Here is a 20,352-nt window from a genome sequence, read left to right on the forward strand (position 1 = left end):
GTTGTCAACGGGTTACAATTAATATCAGTTGTGTTATCGAACTTTGGCTGATTTAATGGGCCCAGAAAATTGCACTGCCGATGACTGTTGATTCAGTCGAAATATGTTTTCAAAACTTAAAAGTTTAGTCTTCTTAAAACTTAAAGTAGCCTGCTCCTAGCAAGACATTGACTGTTGAATACAATAAATATACAATACAATTTATTTTGCTCAATGCACAGATACATGTAGATATATGAAATGTAAGATAACAATGCTTATGTGGTTAAACAATTAAGTTAGGGGCTCGCATTGACTGTTGAAGTGTTAGACTACTGTGCTTATGTGGTTAAATAATTTTAATTAAGTGATTCTTAATTCATACAAAGTCAGTTGTTGATCCCACGTACACCCTTTTCATAGTGAGCAAGTGGTCGGAGTCACATTTTTCACGTTTCCATGTAAGCCCGTCGAGAAATCGTTCCACCTCAAATAATTACCGACGCCACTGAAGCAACTTCTCGACAAGTGCAAAATTTCCAAGCTCGACAACACTTTGTTCCACATGTTCACGCCAAACATTTCACCTTTGAAGCTCTGAACCTGCTGGAAACCACCTCCATAATTATCTTGATCCTGACCGAGGATCATAATTCCGTTACTTTTGATCACGTGACCTTTCCGGACGTTTTCACCATTGACCACTAGAATTCCATCGATGTAGAAGTTCCAAGAGCCAGCAGTGTTCTCCCACGTTGCGCAGATGTGGCGCCAATAGCCATTGTTGACTGCCCTGTTTATTTTACTGAGAGAATTTGTAAAAACAGTAAAGATAAGTAATGATGAAAAAGTGAACGGTAAGAAGAGAATTCACACATAAACTGAGATTTTAAAAAACGGTCAGGGAAGGTCTAAGCGCGGAAGTTGAAAGGTAAAATTTGATAGTAATTCCATGTAAATCCACCGAACTACTTCTTTAAGCCTTACTTTAGCAAGACACCCAACATCAAACTTGTATTTTCTTGTCACTGGGGAGGGGGGGGGGGGGGGAACTACGTGTGTACGAGAGAGACAGTGCAACTCTTGATAAAGAGGTCGGCGTTTTGCCTTATTTACCTAACTCTACCGTTAACAATGAACTTCACGCTTGCGTAGTCGTACACCAAAATTTCGTTGCTTTCATTGGGAACTGAGTAACTAAACAGCACCCCCTCGTCTGATTGATTGCCAACATTTATCCACAGGCAGACAGTAAAAGCGGTCAGCGGTGGAAGAAAACTCGGCAGATCAAATCTGACGTAGTCACTGGTCGATTTTGAGGGGAAAGAAAGCTGGAAATTTGAAATAGAAGAATCTGCAAAAGAAACACAGCATTTAAGGTCAGATCAACAGATGAATAACTATAATTTTGTGCGCTGCACGAGTATGCTATTTTTGAAGATTATTGCAAAGGTTGCAAAACACAACATGGCAGTAGTTGAACGAAATTAGCTGGATGAAACACAGGGAGGCAGGCACACAGAAAAAGCGATGGAGGTAGAGAGACATATGTAGCCTCTGACATACCAGCACGCTGTCCGAAATGATGCCAGTTAGGTAGACGTATGAACTGCAAGACAAAACAGCTTCAAAAGGGTCGAGACGCGACATAAAGAAAAGTAAACCAACCTGGTGGCGGGCAACTTTTACTAAACGTTTTGTCCTAAACATAAGAAAAGGTTACATTAATCGTTATCGGTAAAAATATTGGAGCAATTACTAAGTTTAGAATTGCGCTTGGCCTAGGCTTTAAAATGGCAGAAAGTAGTAAAATTACTAAATACGCATAAAAAGCTGTAACATACCCTGTCGTAGTATCTAAATCCTGTCGCTCTAATCATGTCATGCGGACACATCTTCCCTGTAGCATTGTTTATCTCGCACATGTGAGTCGTTGATTTTGACATGAACTGACAGTTGTATGACAAACATCTTGGATGATCGATACATAATGTGTGACAATCTGGCAAGAAAGTCACGCGATGCGTGGAGATAGCATGGCCAGAGAGTCTTTGACCTACAAAATGGAAAACGCAAAAAAAAAAATAATAGCAATAATAATAATAACAATGATAATAATAATAATAATAATAATAATAATAATAATAATAATAATAATAATAATAATAATAATAATAATAATAATAATAATAATAATAATAATACCAGTCAATCTTCTAGAGGTAGAAAAACTATGATCACCGAGGAGAAAACAACCTAAGGGGAAATCATCATCAGAGTCGAGTCAATTGTGGATCATCATTATCATTATTATTTCCACTCAATTTAGATTATTATATAGGGCCTCTATGGATAGCAGTTTATATTTAAAAAAAAACTGAAGGAGTTTCCCCTTTTAAAATAAAGGTTTCATATCTTTTCTTATCAGTGGATGATTGTTCAACGAAGTCGACACGTTATTGGTAGTCAAATAACTGAATTAAATACTTCAAATCTTCTAACAAATCACTCAACCTCTTCAAAATATAGACAACGATATATTTCACTATTCTCTCAAAGAAAAAATATCTAGCTATTACTTTTTACGTTTGTAGTGTAGCTCTTGAAGTTTAAAACAGGCAATTTTTCCTTCAAGTTAGATCAACCTATGTGAACCAGTGTGGGAGACCCTCTACTTCTACGGATTTAAGCCACCAAAACAAATTAAAAACTCAAAAACCATTGTTGATATTTAGATTGTACCAAGTTGTTTTCCGGAGTCATATTCGTGAGACTATCGGCTTCGTTTTACCCGGATTTCCGAACTTTGCCGAAGATGTTCGAAGATGTCTTGATGAATTTTAAACTACATAATCCGAGGGTTGCAATTAGATAGCCAAAGTGTATCTAAAGTTATGTTTAGCAGAAGCTACAGGTTACATGCCATCCTTTTTGGAACTATAAGTAGTTATTAGTTTGCGAGTCAGTTGTTGTACGTATGGAGTCTTGACAAATTGCCACGTACTACGCGCGTGGCGACAGCAGGTGCATATACCAAAGGAAGTCTATTTATTAATACCTTGGCGTCGTTTTTACCTTCAGTAGCAACAAACGTCAATGGTTTTGAACACGATGCTTGTTTGCTGCTTACAGTATTTCGGATCACGACGATCAGGATGAAGATTATTCTAATGCTACCCATTGAACAGAATCTCTTCTACTAGAGAAAGAGAAAAAGACAGATTAATAAAACATCCCATTTTCGTATCCAATTGCGAAACAAATTATACACTTCATGCAACTCAGACTTTCACGAATAAATGAAAAACCGTGCTATAAGGCTATCCATGGACTCGCTCCAGCGTATCTTAGCGAACTTATCACCCTAAAGACAGTATCTAGATATAGTCTTAGGTCGTCCGGCGAAGTCCTCCTTCAACCGCCCAGAATCAAGAGTCTGCGTACGCTGGGTGATCGTAGCTTCACCGTAGCCGCACCAGCGCTCTGGAACAATTTACTGAACGCAGTTCGCTGCGCACAAAGTGTTCAATCTTTTAAGGCCAGGTTGAAAGCTCATTTGTTTCGACAAGCCTTTGACCTTTATTGAGAATTGTATTTTAGCCATTGACCTTGCCATTGTAATTTTAAATCATATTTATTTAGGATATCTTTATTGTAAAGCGCGCGAGAGCATCTGTTTATGATTCGCGCGCTATATAAATAATAAATTATTATTAAATTTTGGAGGGCGACAGTTTGAATTTTCATGAGTTACTGCTTTGAAACAGGAAACGCCTTGGTAAAAGTGTAAAAAAGCCTTTTTTTTTCGAACTGTCAAAACAAGATATAAGCTTCACCGTTACAACTTTTGTTGTATGTGTTAATTATGGACATAAATGCAACATTGTCTACAACGAATTGTTCAGCTACAGTTCCACTTACAACTGTTGTAACAGCTATGATGGACCATAAGATGTAAAAACAAAAATCGTTCTATAAACAGTATGGAGGGCCGTGGGTAATAAAAAGCTTCCAGTTTTTTCAAGCTAAGGCTTTGGAATGTACAGAAAAGGACTTGGAAGTGTGAAAAGGCTTGATATTCTGCCAACAATTACCATTATAAGACATGCGTAAAGAAACGTTCCGGTAGAATATACATCTATGCATTGGGTGTACTCATCTTTCCTTTCTCAATGGCGATTTTATTTGTAAGGGGGATGGCAATGAAGGAGATCGAGAGGAGTTATGTTACAAAAGAACATGTGTTAGAAGATAAATTTACTTGCAATGAAAAGTGTTTACGTAAATGTTTTAGAAACTGTTGTTTTGGTGTTGGGAATTAAAAAGTGTACCGCAATATTATAACATGTATCAGGAATATTGGAAATAAGTGACCTCCCAGTTTCTGTTCAGACCTCCCCTACTTAACATCATAGCTTGCTTCCAATTATTTGTACCTTAACTTTATTTAGCTTTGATTAACGTATACCTTCTTCTGTCATGAATTCGGGTGGAAACAGCTTTACCTCCGCGCAGTAACTCGCTGTTCTTAATGAAGTGTGTTTCCGTAAATAGCAATGGTTTGTTTGGCGTTAAACAGGTGTTTTTCACCGCGCAAACAACAAACCCTTTTTAATAATTGAATATGTTTGGCATGGTTTCCGTAAAAAAGCTCGTCCTTCTATGGAAATGTCCTTTCTCTCGTATTTCAAATCATTCTTGGTCTATTTCCGCGAGTTTTTAACTGAATTCACGATAGTTAGTAGTTTCTTTTAATTAGACAAAGTGTTTTAATCATCATGGGTGTAACACCTTTGTTTGAAGGTGGCTTTAAGAGAAACTGAGTTTTGTTACGCAATCTCCGCATTGAATTAGTAATTACAACCACCGTTTACACAATAGCAATTTATGGAATAGGATGGTACCTTAGGTCAACTCCTTTTCTAAATATTACGTTTACCTTTGCTGTTATGTAATAATCTTTCAACGTCATTTTCTTGTAAACGTTTGTCATTAATTAAAGCTTTAACTCTTTAAAAGTGTTCCTTACAATTTACATTCACCATCTCGTTTTTATTTGACCAGAACAGAACCGGAATTGTGTTAGAATCCAAGCAAAAGTCATTTCATCAGAGCTGACGTTATAAACAAAAAAATGTTAATGACGGAACAGTGCAAGCGTACTTCGCTTGACAGATGTTAGCTGATGCATGATAGGTGATTCCTTTTCTGGTTGGCATAAAAAGAATTGTACAACAGTTTTCAGTCAGAGACAGAGAGTCAGAGGTTGTTGAAAGATGAACTGTACAGAATGAAGGACGATCACAGTAAAGAGTGTTGGAGTTGCTAGTGGTTCTGTTTCCCCAAGAAGCCCTCTAGCACAGGAAGACTTTCTTTTTTTTTTTTTCACGATTTGTGTGAAATCACAAAAACTTCAGCAGGTTTCGGCAGTTATCGTCGGGAAATTTCGTTTTCCCAAAGACAAAAAGGCGAAAAAGTAATAAAGTTTAATATTGTAAGGCTTGAAGAAAGCTGTCACTCCGTTATCTCTAGATTATAGAGTGCGTGCACGACGGCCATGTTGGAGGACCGAAACAAAACAATGATTTTCCTTTGGGAAATATATTCTATTTTTATGCAAATATCTTCTATTGTTTTAGTCCTCCAACATGGCCGCCGTGCACACACTCTATGAACAAGAATACATCTCCTTGAGACAGTCACTGTAATTTTTGTATATAAAGCTTATAATTACTTACCACTCAAAAGCAACTGTTGTAGTAACGTTTGATGTACACCGTTCTTTAAGTTGCTTCCTCACTTGTCCCGCACTTTAATGTTATCTCTAATTATCCCGACACTTAAATCTCACCAGACGTTATTAATCATAAATGCCGAGCAATTTTGAATCGATTACTCATTATTAATAGCGTTTAAACAAGCAGTTTTTACATTGTCATAGCTAAAATTCCCTCGAAGTTAGGGGAAGGGTAAGAATTCCCCTTTCCTACCACAATAGACGAATAAAATACGAGTCGGTTCATCCCAGTAGGAAATTTATAGCAGGGATAAAACTGGGTAATTTCACTTTAAACAATCCAAATTTTTTTTGACAATTTCTGGCCCTGATCAGAGGGGAAAGCTCTTCAGATTTTAAATTATTGTGCCCAAAAAAAGAAATCACCGACCGAGAATACTGGATTTCCTATCACTATTTGACTACGCTACTACTTACAAAAATTCAACATTGTATCATTTCAGTCATCTATCAGTCTTTTATTTTCTCTGTTTGTGAATACTTCTAAGTTGAAGTGTGTTGAGGTCACTTTACGCCTCAAATGGGATGCGGACACTTAAGGTGGCTCGACTGGATTTTTTAATAGTGACACCTTCCAACTTTCAATATAAATCCCAAAACACTAAAAAATAATACAGGAGATTGATATCCGCACTCTTGCGAGGGAAAGATCAAAGTTACGGGTGAGGTGTATTTTATCGAGATCAGAGTTACCATAGCAACACAATGACGTCATTGCCGTTTTTACTTGCGGTCGATTTTCTTGAAATCTAGAGGTTTTCTTTCTAAACTGTGTACTGTACTTGAAGTTTACTGTGCCTGATGTGTAGCGAGTTTTTAAATCAATTCTATGAGAGCGATTTCGATAAATTTTCGCCTGAAGTTTTCGACTGTTAACGTGAAACAAATCTAATCGAGTCGCTCTAGTATATGTTCGCCGGGCTTACAGGAAGCGCATTTGGAGCGCATGTTATTTTTATACACATGAACTACATTTCCTGAAAAGTGGAACAAAATCGCTTCATTTGATTTCGAAAAATATGAACTTGAATAAGGTGGCTCTTTTACTTTTTTGTCAAAACTTGGCTATTTTTTTTTACACTGAAGCGAATATTAAAAAAAGTGGTCGATGAATTTCTTTTAAACTCGGTTATCCTACAGTTAAATTATTATTTTCAAAGACCTCTCAGTCTCAAGGTAATTGAAATAACGGAAGGTGCTCAAATATTGATATTAAATCGCTCAAATTTTGCTTTCACATGTTCGGCGCCTGCTAATTATTTTTGTTGGTCGCTCGTTTTGTCTCATTATGCAAGCCCATTGTTAAGAATTTTCGTATTAGCGTGAATTCCAACGCACCATGCTTTTCCGACAACGTGCCATTGCCTTCGGAGAACGAAGCCGTTTATTCTAATCTGTAGGTCAGTGTTATCTAAATAAAAATAGCGCAGTAAGCCGTCAGTCACAGACGCGTTTGGAAGTACTGTGACGCTCTGAGCCAGCTATGCCAAGACCGTGTGTGACTGACGGCTACTGCGCTATTTTTATTTAGATAACACTGACCTACAGATTAGAATAATCGGCTTCGCTCTCCGAAGGCAATAGCGCGTTGTCGGAAAAGTATGGTGCGTTGGAATTCGCGCTAGTACGAACATTTTTAACAATGGGCTTCCATAATGAGACAAAACAAGCGACCAACAAAAATAATTAGCAGGCGCCGAACATGTGAAAGCAAAATTTAAGCGATTTGATATCAATTTTTGACCACCTTCCGTTATTTCAATTACTTTGAGACTGAGAGGTCTTTGAAAATAATAATTTAACTATAGGATAACCGAGTTTAGAAGAAATTCATCGACCACTTTTTTAATATTCACTTCAGTGTAAAAACATAGCCAAGTTTTGACAAAAAAGCAAAAGAGCCACCTTATTCAAGTTCATATTTTTCGAAATCAAATGAAGCGATTTTATTCCACTTTTCAGGAAATGCAGTTCATGTGTATAAAAATAACATGCGCTCCAAATGCGCTTCCCGTAAACCCGGCGAACATATACTAGAGCGACTCGATTAGATTTGTTTCATGTTAACAGTCGAAAACTTCAGGCGAAAAGTTATCGAAATCGCTCTCATAGAATTGATTTAAAAACTCGCTTCACATCAGGCACACTATCTAAACTACAAGTACACTACACAGTTTAGAAAGAAAACCTCTAGATTTCAAGAAAATCGACCGTGAGCAAAAACGGCAATGACGTCATTGCGTTGCTATGGTAACTCTGATCTCGATAAAATACACCTCAACCGCAACTTTGATCTTTCCCTAGCAAGAGTGCGGATATCAATCTCCTGTATTATGTTTTAGTGCGTTGTGATTTATATTAAAAGTTGGAAGGTGTCACTATTAAAAAATCCAGTCGAGCCACCTTAAGGTGGCCGAACACAGTTTGCGCGCGCTTTCAAAATTTTGTTAATGATGCTAATTCAACTGTAAGTTCGCGCTAGGGTTGTGGTAAGCAAATACTATCGATCCCTCGATTTTATACCAAATGGATCACAAAGGTAAGTTTTGCTCTTAAAATAACTTAGTTTCTTGTTTGTGAATCCTTCTTCATTTATCGCCGAATTAAGAAAGTGAGTTCACAATGAGCTAATCCTTTTTGTACGCTTTTCATCTTTGCTGAAAAAACTTAATTTCAAGCCACGCATGCACATTTGAGCAAAAAATTGTGATTGGTTGCTTTCATGGAAATGAACTGTTTTCTAAGGAACCGCTCGTTAGATTTCGTGAAATTTGACAAAACAGTAGTTTTCTAAAAGCGTAACTTGCCTACAAACCAAAAACAAAATCTAACAGAGGGTATCTTAAAAAAACATTAAAGTGCAAGACCAACATTTACAGGAGATCTCTCTGTTAAAATTACATGAAAGCAGCGTCACTATGTCAGTATTTTGTGAGTTTTTCTGGATACAAAACATGGAAAAAATTTAATGAGTGCATTTTCTACAAATTAAGGAAAACCATTATTTGTGGACGGTTAATAGCTTGCTGCGTTGCCTTGGCAACGGCACCTTGCACAACAAGAAGTATCAAAATTTATTCTTTCTTAGTTAATCTTGCATCATGCTAATTTCAGGTACTCAGAAGTACGTATAGTTTTCAAATAATGTTTACTAACACCTGTGTACTGGAAAACTGTGTTCGGCCACCTTAAATTGAAAAGTTGTGCGAACCAAATTTGTTGAATCATTAAAGAAACTACATTTACTGGAAAACGATGAATGGTCCGTATCTTACATTCCTCAAAACGGGAAAAAAAGAATGAACATTTAATTCAAAAACACAACTACATGCAAAACGGTTGCACTCACGGATATTGATTATTGAATACAATACAATTTATTTTGCTCAATGCACAGATACATGAAGATACATGAATGTTAGACTACAGTGCTTATGTGGTTAAATAATATTAAGTAGGTGATTCATACAGAGTCAGTTGTTGATCCCACTTACACCCTTTTCATGGCGAGCAAGTGGTCGGAGTCACATTTTTCACATTTCCATTTAAGCCCGTCACGAAATCTTTCCACCTCAAAAAATTACCGACACCATTAGAGCAACTTTTCGACATGTTCAAAATCTCCGAGCTCGACAACACTTTGTTCCACATGTTCACGCCATACATTTCACCTTTGAAGCTCTGTTTCCTATTGAATCCACCTCCATAATTATCTTGATCCTGACCAAGGATCACAATTCCGTTTCTTTTGATCACGTGATTTTTCTGAAAGTTGTTGCCATTGGCCACTCGTGCGCCATCTATGTAGAGGTTCCAAGAGCCAGCGTTGTTCTCCCACGTTGCGCAGATGTGGCGCCAATAGCCATTGTTGACTGCTCTGCTTATTTTCCTGAGAGATTCAGAAAAAACAGTGATAACAAATAATGAAATAACGCTCCGTTGTCTATCTGTTTATCTGGTTTCGTTTTATTTTATTTCTGCATTTGTTTGAAAGGGGAGACACAATAAGTAGTTTTTGTTATTTACCTTTGTTTATTGTTAACAAAGAACTGCAAGCTTAAGTAGTTTGTCAGCACAATTTCGTTGCTTTCATTGGGAACTGAGTAGCTAAACAGCGTTCCGTCGGAAGAATTATCAACAACTTTTATCCACAGGCAGACAGTAAAAGCTGTCAGCGGTGAAACAGAACTCAGCAGGTCAATTCTGACGTAGTCGCTGACTATTTTGGAGGGAAACGAAAGCTGGAAGTTTGAATTATAAGAATCTGCAAAAGAAAAAAAACTGAAAGTCAGGACGAAAGATGAATAAGTATAATTATGTGCGCTGCACGAGTCTGTTATTCTAAAAATTTATCGGAAAGGTTGCAAAACACAACATGTCAGTTGAACAGCTGACGGAAAAACAGAGAACCAGGCACACAGAAAAAGCGATGGAGTTAGAGAGACAAATGTAGTCTCTGACATACCAACATACTGACGAAAAGAATGGCAGTATGAACTGTAAGACCAAACAGGTTCAAAAGAGGTCGTGACATAAACAAAAAATACTAACCTGGTGACGGGCAACTTTTACCGGAAGTTTTGTCCTAAACATAAGAAAAAGCTACATTAATTATTATCCGCAAAAAAGCCGGTAAAAATATGGAGCAATTACTACGTTGATAATCAATAGCCTCGTGCCTTAAAATGGAAGAAAGAAGAAAAATTACTAAATCCACATCAAGCTGTAACATACCCTGTCTTCGTAGTATGTAAATCCTGTTGCTCTAATCATGTCATGCGGACACATCTTCCCTGTAGCATCGTTTATTTCGCAAATCTGGGTCAGTGAAGTTGACATGTACTGATAGTTGTATGACGAACATCTTGCATTTTGGACGCATAGTACGTTACAAGTGAGCAATGAAGTCACGTGGTGGGTGGAGATCACATGACCAGAGAGACTTTCACCTACAAAATTTAAAACGCGAGCCAAACAATCAATCTTCCATAAGTAGGTAAATTATGATTATCCAGATGAGTGTTGTCCTGAGAAGGACTCTTTGAGGTGACATTGACTCGTGTTTCAACAACCTGAGCGGAAGTCATCATCAGAGTTGAGTCAATTGTGGATCGTCAGTAGTTGGTATAAATGTCTCTGGTTATTGACCTGATTGGTCAACGAAGTCGAGATGTTATTGGTATTCAGACAATCTTATAATAAATCATTTAACTCCTTCAATGAGTGTCTCCCTCATTTGCTATTTCTTGAGACAAATTAATATAGATAACGATATATCATGTGAAAGGAGGTTAGATTCTAAAGAAACTGCGGTGCTGCGTCAGTAGAGAGTAGAAACGAATGTTTGGCTGATCAACAGAGATGACAACTAAAGGTCAATTGGCCACCGTAAAGAGATTCCAACGACTCGCTCTGACAAAGAGCTTACGCTCGAGACTTCAGGACTCAAATCTATTGATTAGTAGCTGCTCTTAGCTGCCTAGATCTTTAGTAGCTGTTTAATTGTTATTTAGTGTAGGCTTTAGGTAACCATTCAGTGAGGGACGTAGGTCCTGTTTAGGATTTTCCCGTCAATACGTGTTCATTGTATTGTCAAACTATTAAGGTAAAGTAAAGTAATAAACCAAAGATTCGATATAGTATTCTGTTCTCTGTTTCACTTCACTTCAATTTAAACCATTATCTTTTCAAAGAAAGATATCTTACTTCTTGGTTGTGTTTGTAGCGTTAAGCTCTCGAATTTTGATAAAAGACAACTTTTGCTTTTTAGACAACAATTTTAGCTGAACAGACAATGAAAAAGAGCGTCTACTTGTACGTATTAAATCCATTAAAACTTGGCATCAAAGCCCTTTGCCGATGTTTAGAGTATATCACGTTGTCCAGAGTCATATGTGTGAGATTGTCGTCTTTGTTTGACCTTCCGAACTTTGTCGAAGATGTCTAGAAGATTTCCGAGTCACATAATTCGAATATTACAATAAGAAAGCTCAAGACTATCTGAATTAAACTTTAACTACAGCTTACATGTCATTCCGTCTGGAACTATTGGTAGCTAATAGTTTGTGAGAAAGGTGTTGTACACTAGTATGGCGTCATGAGAAATTGCCATGTATGCGTGGTGTATTCCAAAAAGCTTCGTTTTTACCTTCAGTGGCAGCAAACGTCGATGGTTTAGAACAAGATGCTGGTTTGCTGCTTAAAGTCGTTCGCGTCACAACGATCAAGATGAAGATTGTTGGAATATGACCCATTGAGCAGAATCTTTTCACTACAAGAGAATGAAAGATTTTAAAACATCTCATTTCGATTGCAAAACAAATTATACACTGCATGCAATCCAGACTTTCGCAAATGAAGAAAAATCAATCATAAATATGAAGGGCGACAGTTTGAATTCTCAAGCTACAGCTCTAAGACAGGAAATAACTTGACATTGTAAGCAACCCTTGTTTTGTTTTCTCATAATGTCATTGCAAAAGAAGCTTCATCATTACAACTTTTGTTGAATGTGTTAATTATGGACACAAATACAATATGCCTACAACGAATTCTTCAGCTACAGTTCCACTTACAACTGTTGTAACAGCTATGATGTAAAACGATGACTTCTTTTTGCTTTCGTTTTTATTTCGCTGTCATAATTTTCTCCCATTGTTTTGTATATTTATATCCATCGATCGAGACTGTGAAATTGTAAACTGCATAATTTTAAACTGACTCGCTTTCATTCATAACATTGAGCCAACAATGATCTGGTTTTGGTCCGATGTTTGTTGTACGTAATATTTGTGTCCTGTTAAATGATGTGTGGTTTTTCATTTTTTTTTTTTTTTGATCGTCCGAGTTTAGTCAAATATCAGCGAAAATTTCTGATCAATGCTATTGTGTGCGAGAGCAGGCGGCCTCAATCTTTCTCCATTTATATTTATCACCTGCCAAGCTCTTGATCTGCTTTGGCCCTAAAAAACCGTTCCTTTCACCCAAGCGTTTTTCTTTTTTTATTTCTTACTTTTTTATATTTATCTTTTTTTGTATGACAGATACAAAGTATATTAACAATTCGGACGTCTCCTGTTATGGACTGCTGTGTACTCGAAGCACCCTGACTTTGACCAACTGATTACCTGGAAGTCGAAGGGTGTGTTTCACAAATCCACTCGCAATTTCTACGCAAAGGGAGCTCATAGCTCTTAAAACATTTTATTTTTTAAGCCCCTATAGTGACCAAAATGTTATTTCTCCTTAAAATATTTCTCGTATATTATTAGACTAAAATATCTCTGCCGTTATGACCATGTAGGAAATCATCGCCAAAGGTAATACCTCTTGATGCTTGAAAATATTCTGCCAACAGAGTACATCTTTGCATTGGGTGTACTCATCTTTCCTCTCTCAATGGCTATTTAACTTGTAAGAATGATGAAACGAAAATCGAGAGGAGTTATGTTACAAAGGGACATGTGCTCGATATATTTTACTGCTTATTTTTTCATTAATTTATGATGAAGTTGTGCGATCCATTGGCAAAGACCTAATTTTAATACATGACAACTTTGGCCTTTTTCACGATGTGTTTGAGATCACGAAAATTTTTATACATAGCTGGGAAAAATGCAGTGGAACATAGTTTGCTGGTCTCTAACTGATAAGAAGAATGTTTTAGCAGGTTATTGTCGGAAAATGTCGTTATTGCAAAGGCAAAACGGCGAAAAGTAATAAAGTTTGATATTGTAAGGCTTGAAGAAAGCTACCACTTCTTTATCTGTAGATTAAGACCAAGGATACATCTACTTGAGACAGCCACTGTAATTTTTGTATTTAAAGCTTATAATTACTTACCACTCAACAGCAACTGGTGTAGTAAGGTATGATGTAAAATGTTCTCTAAGTTGCTTCTTCACTTGTCCCGCACCTATACGTTATCTCTAATTAGCCCGACACTTAAATCTCACCAGACGTCATTAATTATAAATGCCAAGCAATTTCGACGCGATGACTCATTAAGGCGTTTTACAATCAGTTTTTTCACATTGTCACAGGTTCCATTCTCCCGAAGTTTGGGAAAGGGTGTGAATTCCTCTTCCTACGACAAAAGACAAATAAAACCCTGAAGGAAATCCCTAGCATGGATAAAACTGGGTAAGATCACTTTCAACAATCCAAACTTTTTTGACAATTCCTAACGTTGATTAGAGGATAAAGCTTTTGAGATTTTACATTATTGTGCCTTATAAAGAAATCTCCGACAAAGAATATTGCGGATTTTTTACTACGCTACCACTCGCCAAAATCCAACATTGTATCTTTTCAGTCATTTATCGGTTGTTTATTTAATTTTTCCCCGTTGTGGATACTTCTTACTTGAAGATATGTTAAGGTCGTTTTACACGTCAAATTGGGTGCGGGCACTTAAATTTTAAAGTAGCAGGCCAAACTTGTTTAATCATTTAATAAACTACATTTACTGGGAAACGACGAATGCTCCGTATCTTATACATTGGAAGAATATTGCCCATTAAAGAAATTCCTCAAAACAGAAAAAAAAAAAGAATGAATATATAATCTAAATACACAACTACAAGCAAGACGGTTGCAGATATTGACTGTTGAATACGATACAATTTATTTTGCGCAATGCACAGATACATGTAGATACATAAATGTTAGACTACAGTGCTTATGTGGTTCCATGATATTAAGTAAGTGATTCTAAATTCAAACAAAGTCAGTTGTTGATCCCACTTACACCCTTTTCATGGCGAGCAAGTGGTCGGAGTCACATTCTTCACGTTTCCATGTATGCCCGTCACGAAATCCTTCCACCTCAAAAAATTACCGATGCCATAAGAGCAACTTTTCGACATGTTCAAAATCTCCGAGCTCGACAACGTTTTGTTCCACATGTTCACGCCATACATTTCACCTTTGAAGCTCTCGTGCTTCTGGAATCCACCTCCAAAATTATCTTGATCCTGACCAAGGATCACAATTCCGTTACTTTTGATCACGTGATTTTTCCGAAAGTTGTTGCCATTGGCCACTCGTGCGCCATCGATGTAGAATTTCCAATAGCCAAAGGTGTTCTCCCACGTTGTGCAGATGTGGCGCCAATAGCCATTGTTGACTGCTCTGTCTATTTTCCTGAGAGATTCAAAAATAACAGTGATCACTAATGATGAAATAAGGAACATTAAAAGAGAATTCAGACACGAACAGAGTTTAAAGAATTGTCACGAATGGTTACAAGCTTAAAAAAATGGTCAAATTGAAGGTAATTCCGTGTCAATCTACCATGCAATTGCAACCGGAATCGAACTTTATTTCAATATATAAGAAACACGTTTTGTTCCTACTTTGTCTTTTTCCTCTCTTTCTCCTGTATACCGCTACAAATACAATAAGTGATGATTTTGTACGGTAACGGAACAAAACGTCATGAGATCATGTTACCAGTTTGTTGAAATATTATCTGAAGACGGAAGCCGACCATGTTCGCCTCGGGTCAAAAGGAAAGAAGACACAAAATTGTCTTTGTTTCAATCTTTTAACTGCTGATACGCCCACACTCACTGGTGTATGCGGTTTTGCTTTTTGCGATAATATTCCAGTCTCGCACCCACAATCCTTAGCCTTTTCGGTCAGCTGCTGGGGGCTGTCAGTTTTTCCGTCACATTGATTTATTTGAATCATTCTATTTTCTCTATGCACGATTTCCAAATAAATCTAACCAGAGTAATGGCCAAACCTCCTTCCTATATTAGGTTTCTATAGTGCGTTTCTCAATCCTTTAGCCTCATTTTTTCTTGACGCCATACATCAACTGTTTTCTTTACTTCCATTTTCTTCACACTGTTTTTAACTACACTTACCTAAAACAAATTCTCAATGTAATTTTATTTCGGTCGAAAACTAGGTAAATCACAGTTAAATTAATTAAACTTTTAATTTTTTGTTGTAGAGGAGGCAAAATTAGAAGCTTTTGTTATTTACCTCCGTTGGTTTTTAATCCATAACTTCAAACTTGAGTACTTGTGCAACAAAATTGTGTCGGGGACACCAACAACTGAGTAACTAAACAACGTTCCATCGGATGATTTATCACCAACTTTAATCCACAGGCAGACAGTAAAAGCGGTCAGCGGTGGAAGAGAACTCGGCAGGTCAATTCTGACATAGTTAATGACATTTTTTGAGGGAAAAGAAAGCTGGACATTTGAGTTATCAGAATCTGGAAAAGCAACCAAACACATTGAAAGTCAGATCGACAGATAAATAATTAATAATTATTCCACAAGTGCGCGTTGGATATGAGAAAAAAAAGAACAATTTCCCTTTGCAAGAACAACCAGAAGACAATTTAATGGTCCCTATTTCTTGCTGCATGGTATAATGGCTCATATACCATGGCCGCTAAGCCAATCAAATCACTGGAATTGCATTGAACATAATTATGTGCGCTGCACGAGTCGGCTATTCTTGGACTTTACTGGAAAGGTTGCAAAACACAATATGGCAGTTGTTGAACAGTCGAGCTGAATGAAACACAGGCAGGCAGGCAGAAAACAGATGGAGGTAGTGAGACAAATCTGATATGCCAACACACTGACGGAAATGAAGATACAGTCGGACCTCTATTAAGCGGCCACCCTGGGGACTTTGAAAACTGGCCGCTTAATAGAGGTTGGCCGTTAAATAGCGGTATCGAATACAGCTCTTTACTGACAAAATAATAATTCGGGACTTTGGAAAGTGGCCGCTTAATGGAGGGTGGCCGCTTAATAGGTGGCCGCTTAATAGAGGTCCGACTGTAGTTTAGCAGACGTATGAACTGTAAGACCAAATAGGTTTCGTGACATAAAGAGAAAAAAACTGACCTGGTTGCGGGCAACTTTTGTCAGGTTTGTCCTAAACATAAGGAAAAACTACATTAATCATTGTCAGTAAAAAAAAAAGCCAGTAAGTTAAGAATCAACTGGTTAGCCTCGTGCCTTAAAATGGCAGAAAGTACAGTCGGACCTCTATTAAGAGGCCACCCTGGGGACTTTGAAAACTGACCGCTTAATAGAGATTGGCCGTTAAATAGAGGTATCGAATACAGCTCTTTACAGACAAAATAATAATTCGGGTTTTTGGAAAGTGGCCGCTTAATGGAGGGTGGCCGCTTAATAGGTGGCCGCTTAATAGAGGTCCGCCTGTAGTAAAATTACTAAATCCATATCAAGCTGTAACATACCCTGTCTTCGTAGTATCTAAATCCTGTTGCTCTAATCATGTCATGTGGACACATCTTCCCTGTAGCATCGTTTATCTCGCACATCTGGGTCAGTGAAGTTGACATGTACTGATAGTTGTATGACAAACATCTTGGATGATGGACGCATAGTGTGTTACAAGTGAGCAATGAAGTCACTTGGTGGGTGGAGATCACATGACCAGAGAGGCTTTCACCTACAAAATGGAAAACGCAAGCGAAACAATCAATCTTCTATCAGTACATAAACTATGATCCTCCGGGTGAGTGTATTCCTGAGAAGGACCGGTTTAAGGTGAAATTGCCTGAGCAAAAGTCATCATCAGAGTTGAGTCAATTGTGGATCGTCAGTAGTTGGTATAAATGTGTCTGGATATTGACCTGATTGGTCAACGAAGTCAAGATGTTATTGGTATTCAGACAATCTAAAAACAAATCATTTAACTCCTTCAATGAGTGTCTCCCGCATTTGTTATTTCTTGAGACAAATTAATATAGATAACGATATATCATGTTAAGGGGCATTCTAAAGAAACTGCGGTGCTGCGTCAGTAGCTAGAGAGTAGAAACAAATGTTTGGTTTATCAACAGAGTTGCCAATTAAAGGTCAATTAGCCACCGTAAAGAGATTCCAAGGACTCGCTCTGACAAAGGGCTTACGCTCGAAACTTCAGGACTCAAATCTATTGATTAGTAGCTGCTCTTAGCTGCCTAGATCTTTAGTAGCTGTTTAATTGTTATTTAGTGTAGGCTTTAGGTAACCATTCAGTGAGGGACGTAGGTCCTGTTTAGGGTATTCCTGTCAATACTTGTTCATTGTATTGCCAAACTATTAAAGCCGGTGCCTATGAAGCGAAAATTGTTCTTGTGTAGTTATAAAATTTGCACCTTAGCATATACGATTCCGAAGTTTTAGAGTACTGGGGTAAAACTTGTAGATTTTACAAACGCTCAAAGTTGGGCTATTTTGCTTTCAAAAATGGTCAGAGGACTGGGTCGAGTTTTATGCTTAATTCCAAGTTGTGACGTGACGTTGGTGCCAATAGTTTGTTTACTTTCATTCCATTCTTGCCGCCGAAAAGGATTGTAGAAAGAGAAAAGCACGTCTAGCGATTCTGTGAACGATCGATGCTGGCAACTCTCTTTGTTACCGACGCCAGCAACGCAATATCGCCCTCGCTGTCGCTTACCTGTCTGCTATTCCGCCATGATGAATTGCGATTCTTGGCACCAATGTGACGTCAGCAGTTATCGTCACCTGGCATTTTGGCCGCGCTATTCGAATACCATTTTTGAAGGCAAAATAGCCCACCTTTGAGCGCTCACAAAATCGTCAATTTTTACCCCAGCAATCTCAAACTTTGAAATCCCGTATTTGAAAGGGTAAATTTTATAACTACCTAAAGACAATTTTCGCTTCATAGGCACTTTAAAGTAAAGTAAAGTAATAAACCAAAGATTCGATATAGTACTCTGTTCTCTGTCAGTTTCACTTCACTTCAATTTAGACCATTATCTTTTCAAAGAAAAATTTCTTACTTCTTGTTTGTGTTTGTAGCGTTAAGCTCTCGAATTTAAATAAAAAACATCTTTTGCTTTTTAGACAACAATTATAGCTGAACAGAAAATGAAAGAGAGCGTCTACTTCTACGTATTAAATCCCTTAAAACATAGCATCAAAGGCCATTGCCGATGTTTAGACTATATCAAGTTGTCCGGAGTCATACGCGTGAGATCGTCGTCCTTGTTTAACCTTTCGAACTTTGTCGAAGATGTCCGAAGATGTCTAGAATAATTCGAACAGTTACAATAAGAAAGCTCAAGAGTATCTGAAGTGAACTTTAACTACAGCTTACATGTCATTCTTCTGGAACTATTGGTAGCTATTAGTTTATGACAAAGGTGTTGTACACTATTATGGCGCCATGAGAAATTGCCATGTATGCGTGGTTTATTACCGAAAAGCTTCGGTTTTACCTTCAGTGGCAGCAAACGTCGATGGTTTAGAACAAGATGCTGGTTTGCTGCTTATGGTCGTTCGCGTCACAACGATCAGGATAAAGATTGTTCGAATATGACCCATTGAACAGAATCGTTTCACTACAAGAGAAAGTAAGATTTTAAAACGTCATATTTCGATTGTAAAACAAATTATACACTGCATCCAGACTTTCGCAAATAAAGAAAAATCAATTATAAATATGAAGGGCGCCAGCTTGAATTCTCAAGCTACAGCTCTATTAAAGACGGGAAACAACTTAGCATTGTAAGGAAGCCTTTTTTTATTTTTTCATAATGTCAAAACAAGCTTCATCATTACAACTTTTGTTGAATGTTTTAATTATGGAAACAAATGGAACATGTCTTAGGCAACAAATTGTTCAGCCACAGTTCCACTTACAACTGTTGCAACAGCTATGATGTAACACAATGACTTCTTTTTGCTTTAGTCATTATTTTCTCCCATTATTTTGTATGTTTATGTTCATCGATCGCGAGTGAAATTGACTCGCTTTCATTCAATAACATTAAGCCAACAATGATCTGGTTTTGGTCACAGTGTTTGTTGTACGTAATATTTTTTTCCTGTTAAATGATGTATGGTTTTTCATTTAATTTTTTTTTTCATCATACCAATTTAGTCTTATATCAGTGAAAATGTTTGATCAATGCTATTGTGTGTGAGAGCAGGCGGCCTCAATCTTTCTCCATTTATATTTATCACCTGCCAAGCTCTTGATCTCCTTTGGCCCTAAAAAACCGTTCCTTTCACCCAAACGTTTTTCTTTTTTTATATTTTACTTTTTTATATTTATCTTTTTTTGTATGACAGATACAAAGTATATTAACAATTCGGACGTCTCCTGTTACGGACTGCTGTATACTCGAAGTACACTGACTTTAACAACTGATTACCTGGAAGTCGAAGGGTGTGTTTCAGAAAGGTATGTTGACGAAGTAAAGAAACCATCTGCAATTTCTACGCAAAGGGAGCTCATAGCTCTTAAAACATTTTATTTTTTAAGCCCCTATAGTGACCAAAATGTTATTTCTCCTTAAAATATTTCTCGTATATTATTAGACTAAAATATCTCTGCCGTTATGACCATGTAGGAAATGATCGCCAAAGGTAATACCTCTTGATGCTTGAAAATATTCTGCCAACAGAATACACCTTTCCATTGGGTGTCCTCTCTCAATGGCTATTTAACTTGTGCGAAGGATGAAACGAAAATCGAGAGGAGTTATGTTACAAAGGGACATGTACTCGATATATTTTGCTGCTTAAAATATTACTTTGGCGTTTTTCACGATGTGTTTG

General features: G+C 37.3%; 1 protein-coding gene and 1 long non-coding RNA gene across 9 annotated transcripts in view; both read right to left on the bottom strand.

Annotated features, from left to right (window-relative positions):
- Nucleotides 1-20,352, bottom strand: part of LOC146475772 (uncharacterized) — a 238,143-nt gene that overhangs the window by 132,613 nt on the left and 85,178 nt on the right. The gene's annotated exons all lie outside the window — the stretch shown is intronic.
- On the bottom strand, nt 14,533-17,096 carry LOC146475779 (neuronal pentraxin-1-like). The gene is made up of 4 exons (XM_085115345.1): nt 17,013-17,096; nt 16,654-16,684; nt 15,770-16,007; nt 14,533-14,920 (listed from the first exon to the last, which is right to left on the bottom strand). Exons 1-4 carry the CDS (start codon nt 17,094-17,096, stop codon nt 14,533-14,535), a joined length of 741 nt encoding a protein of 246 aa, XP_084971471.1.

Source organism: Pavona decussata, unplaced genomic scaffold (assembly GCF_977016875.1).
Source record: "Pavona decussata unplaced genomic scaffold, jaPavDecu1.1 SCAFFOLD_83, whole genome shotgun sequence".
NCBI classification, from domain to species: Eukaryota; Metazoa; Cnidaria; class Anthozoa; order Scleractinia; family Agariciidae; genus Pavona; species Pavona decussata.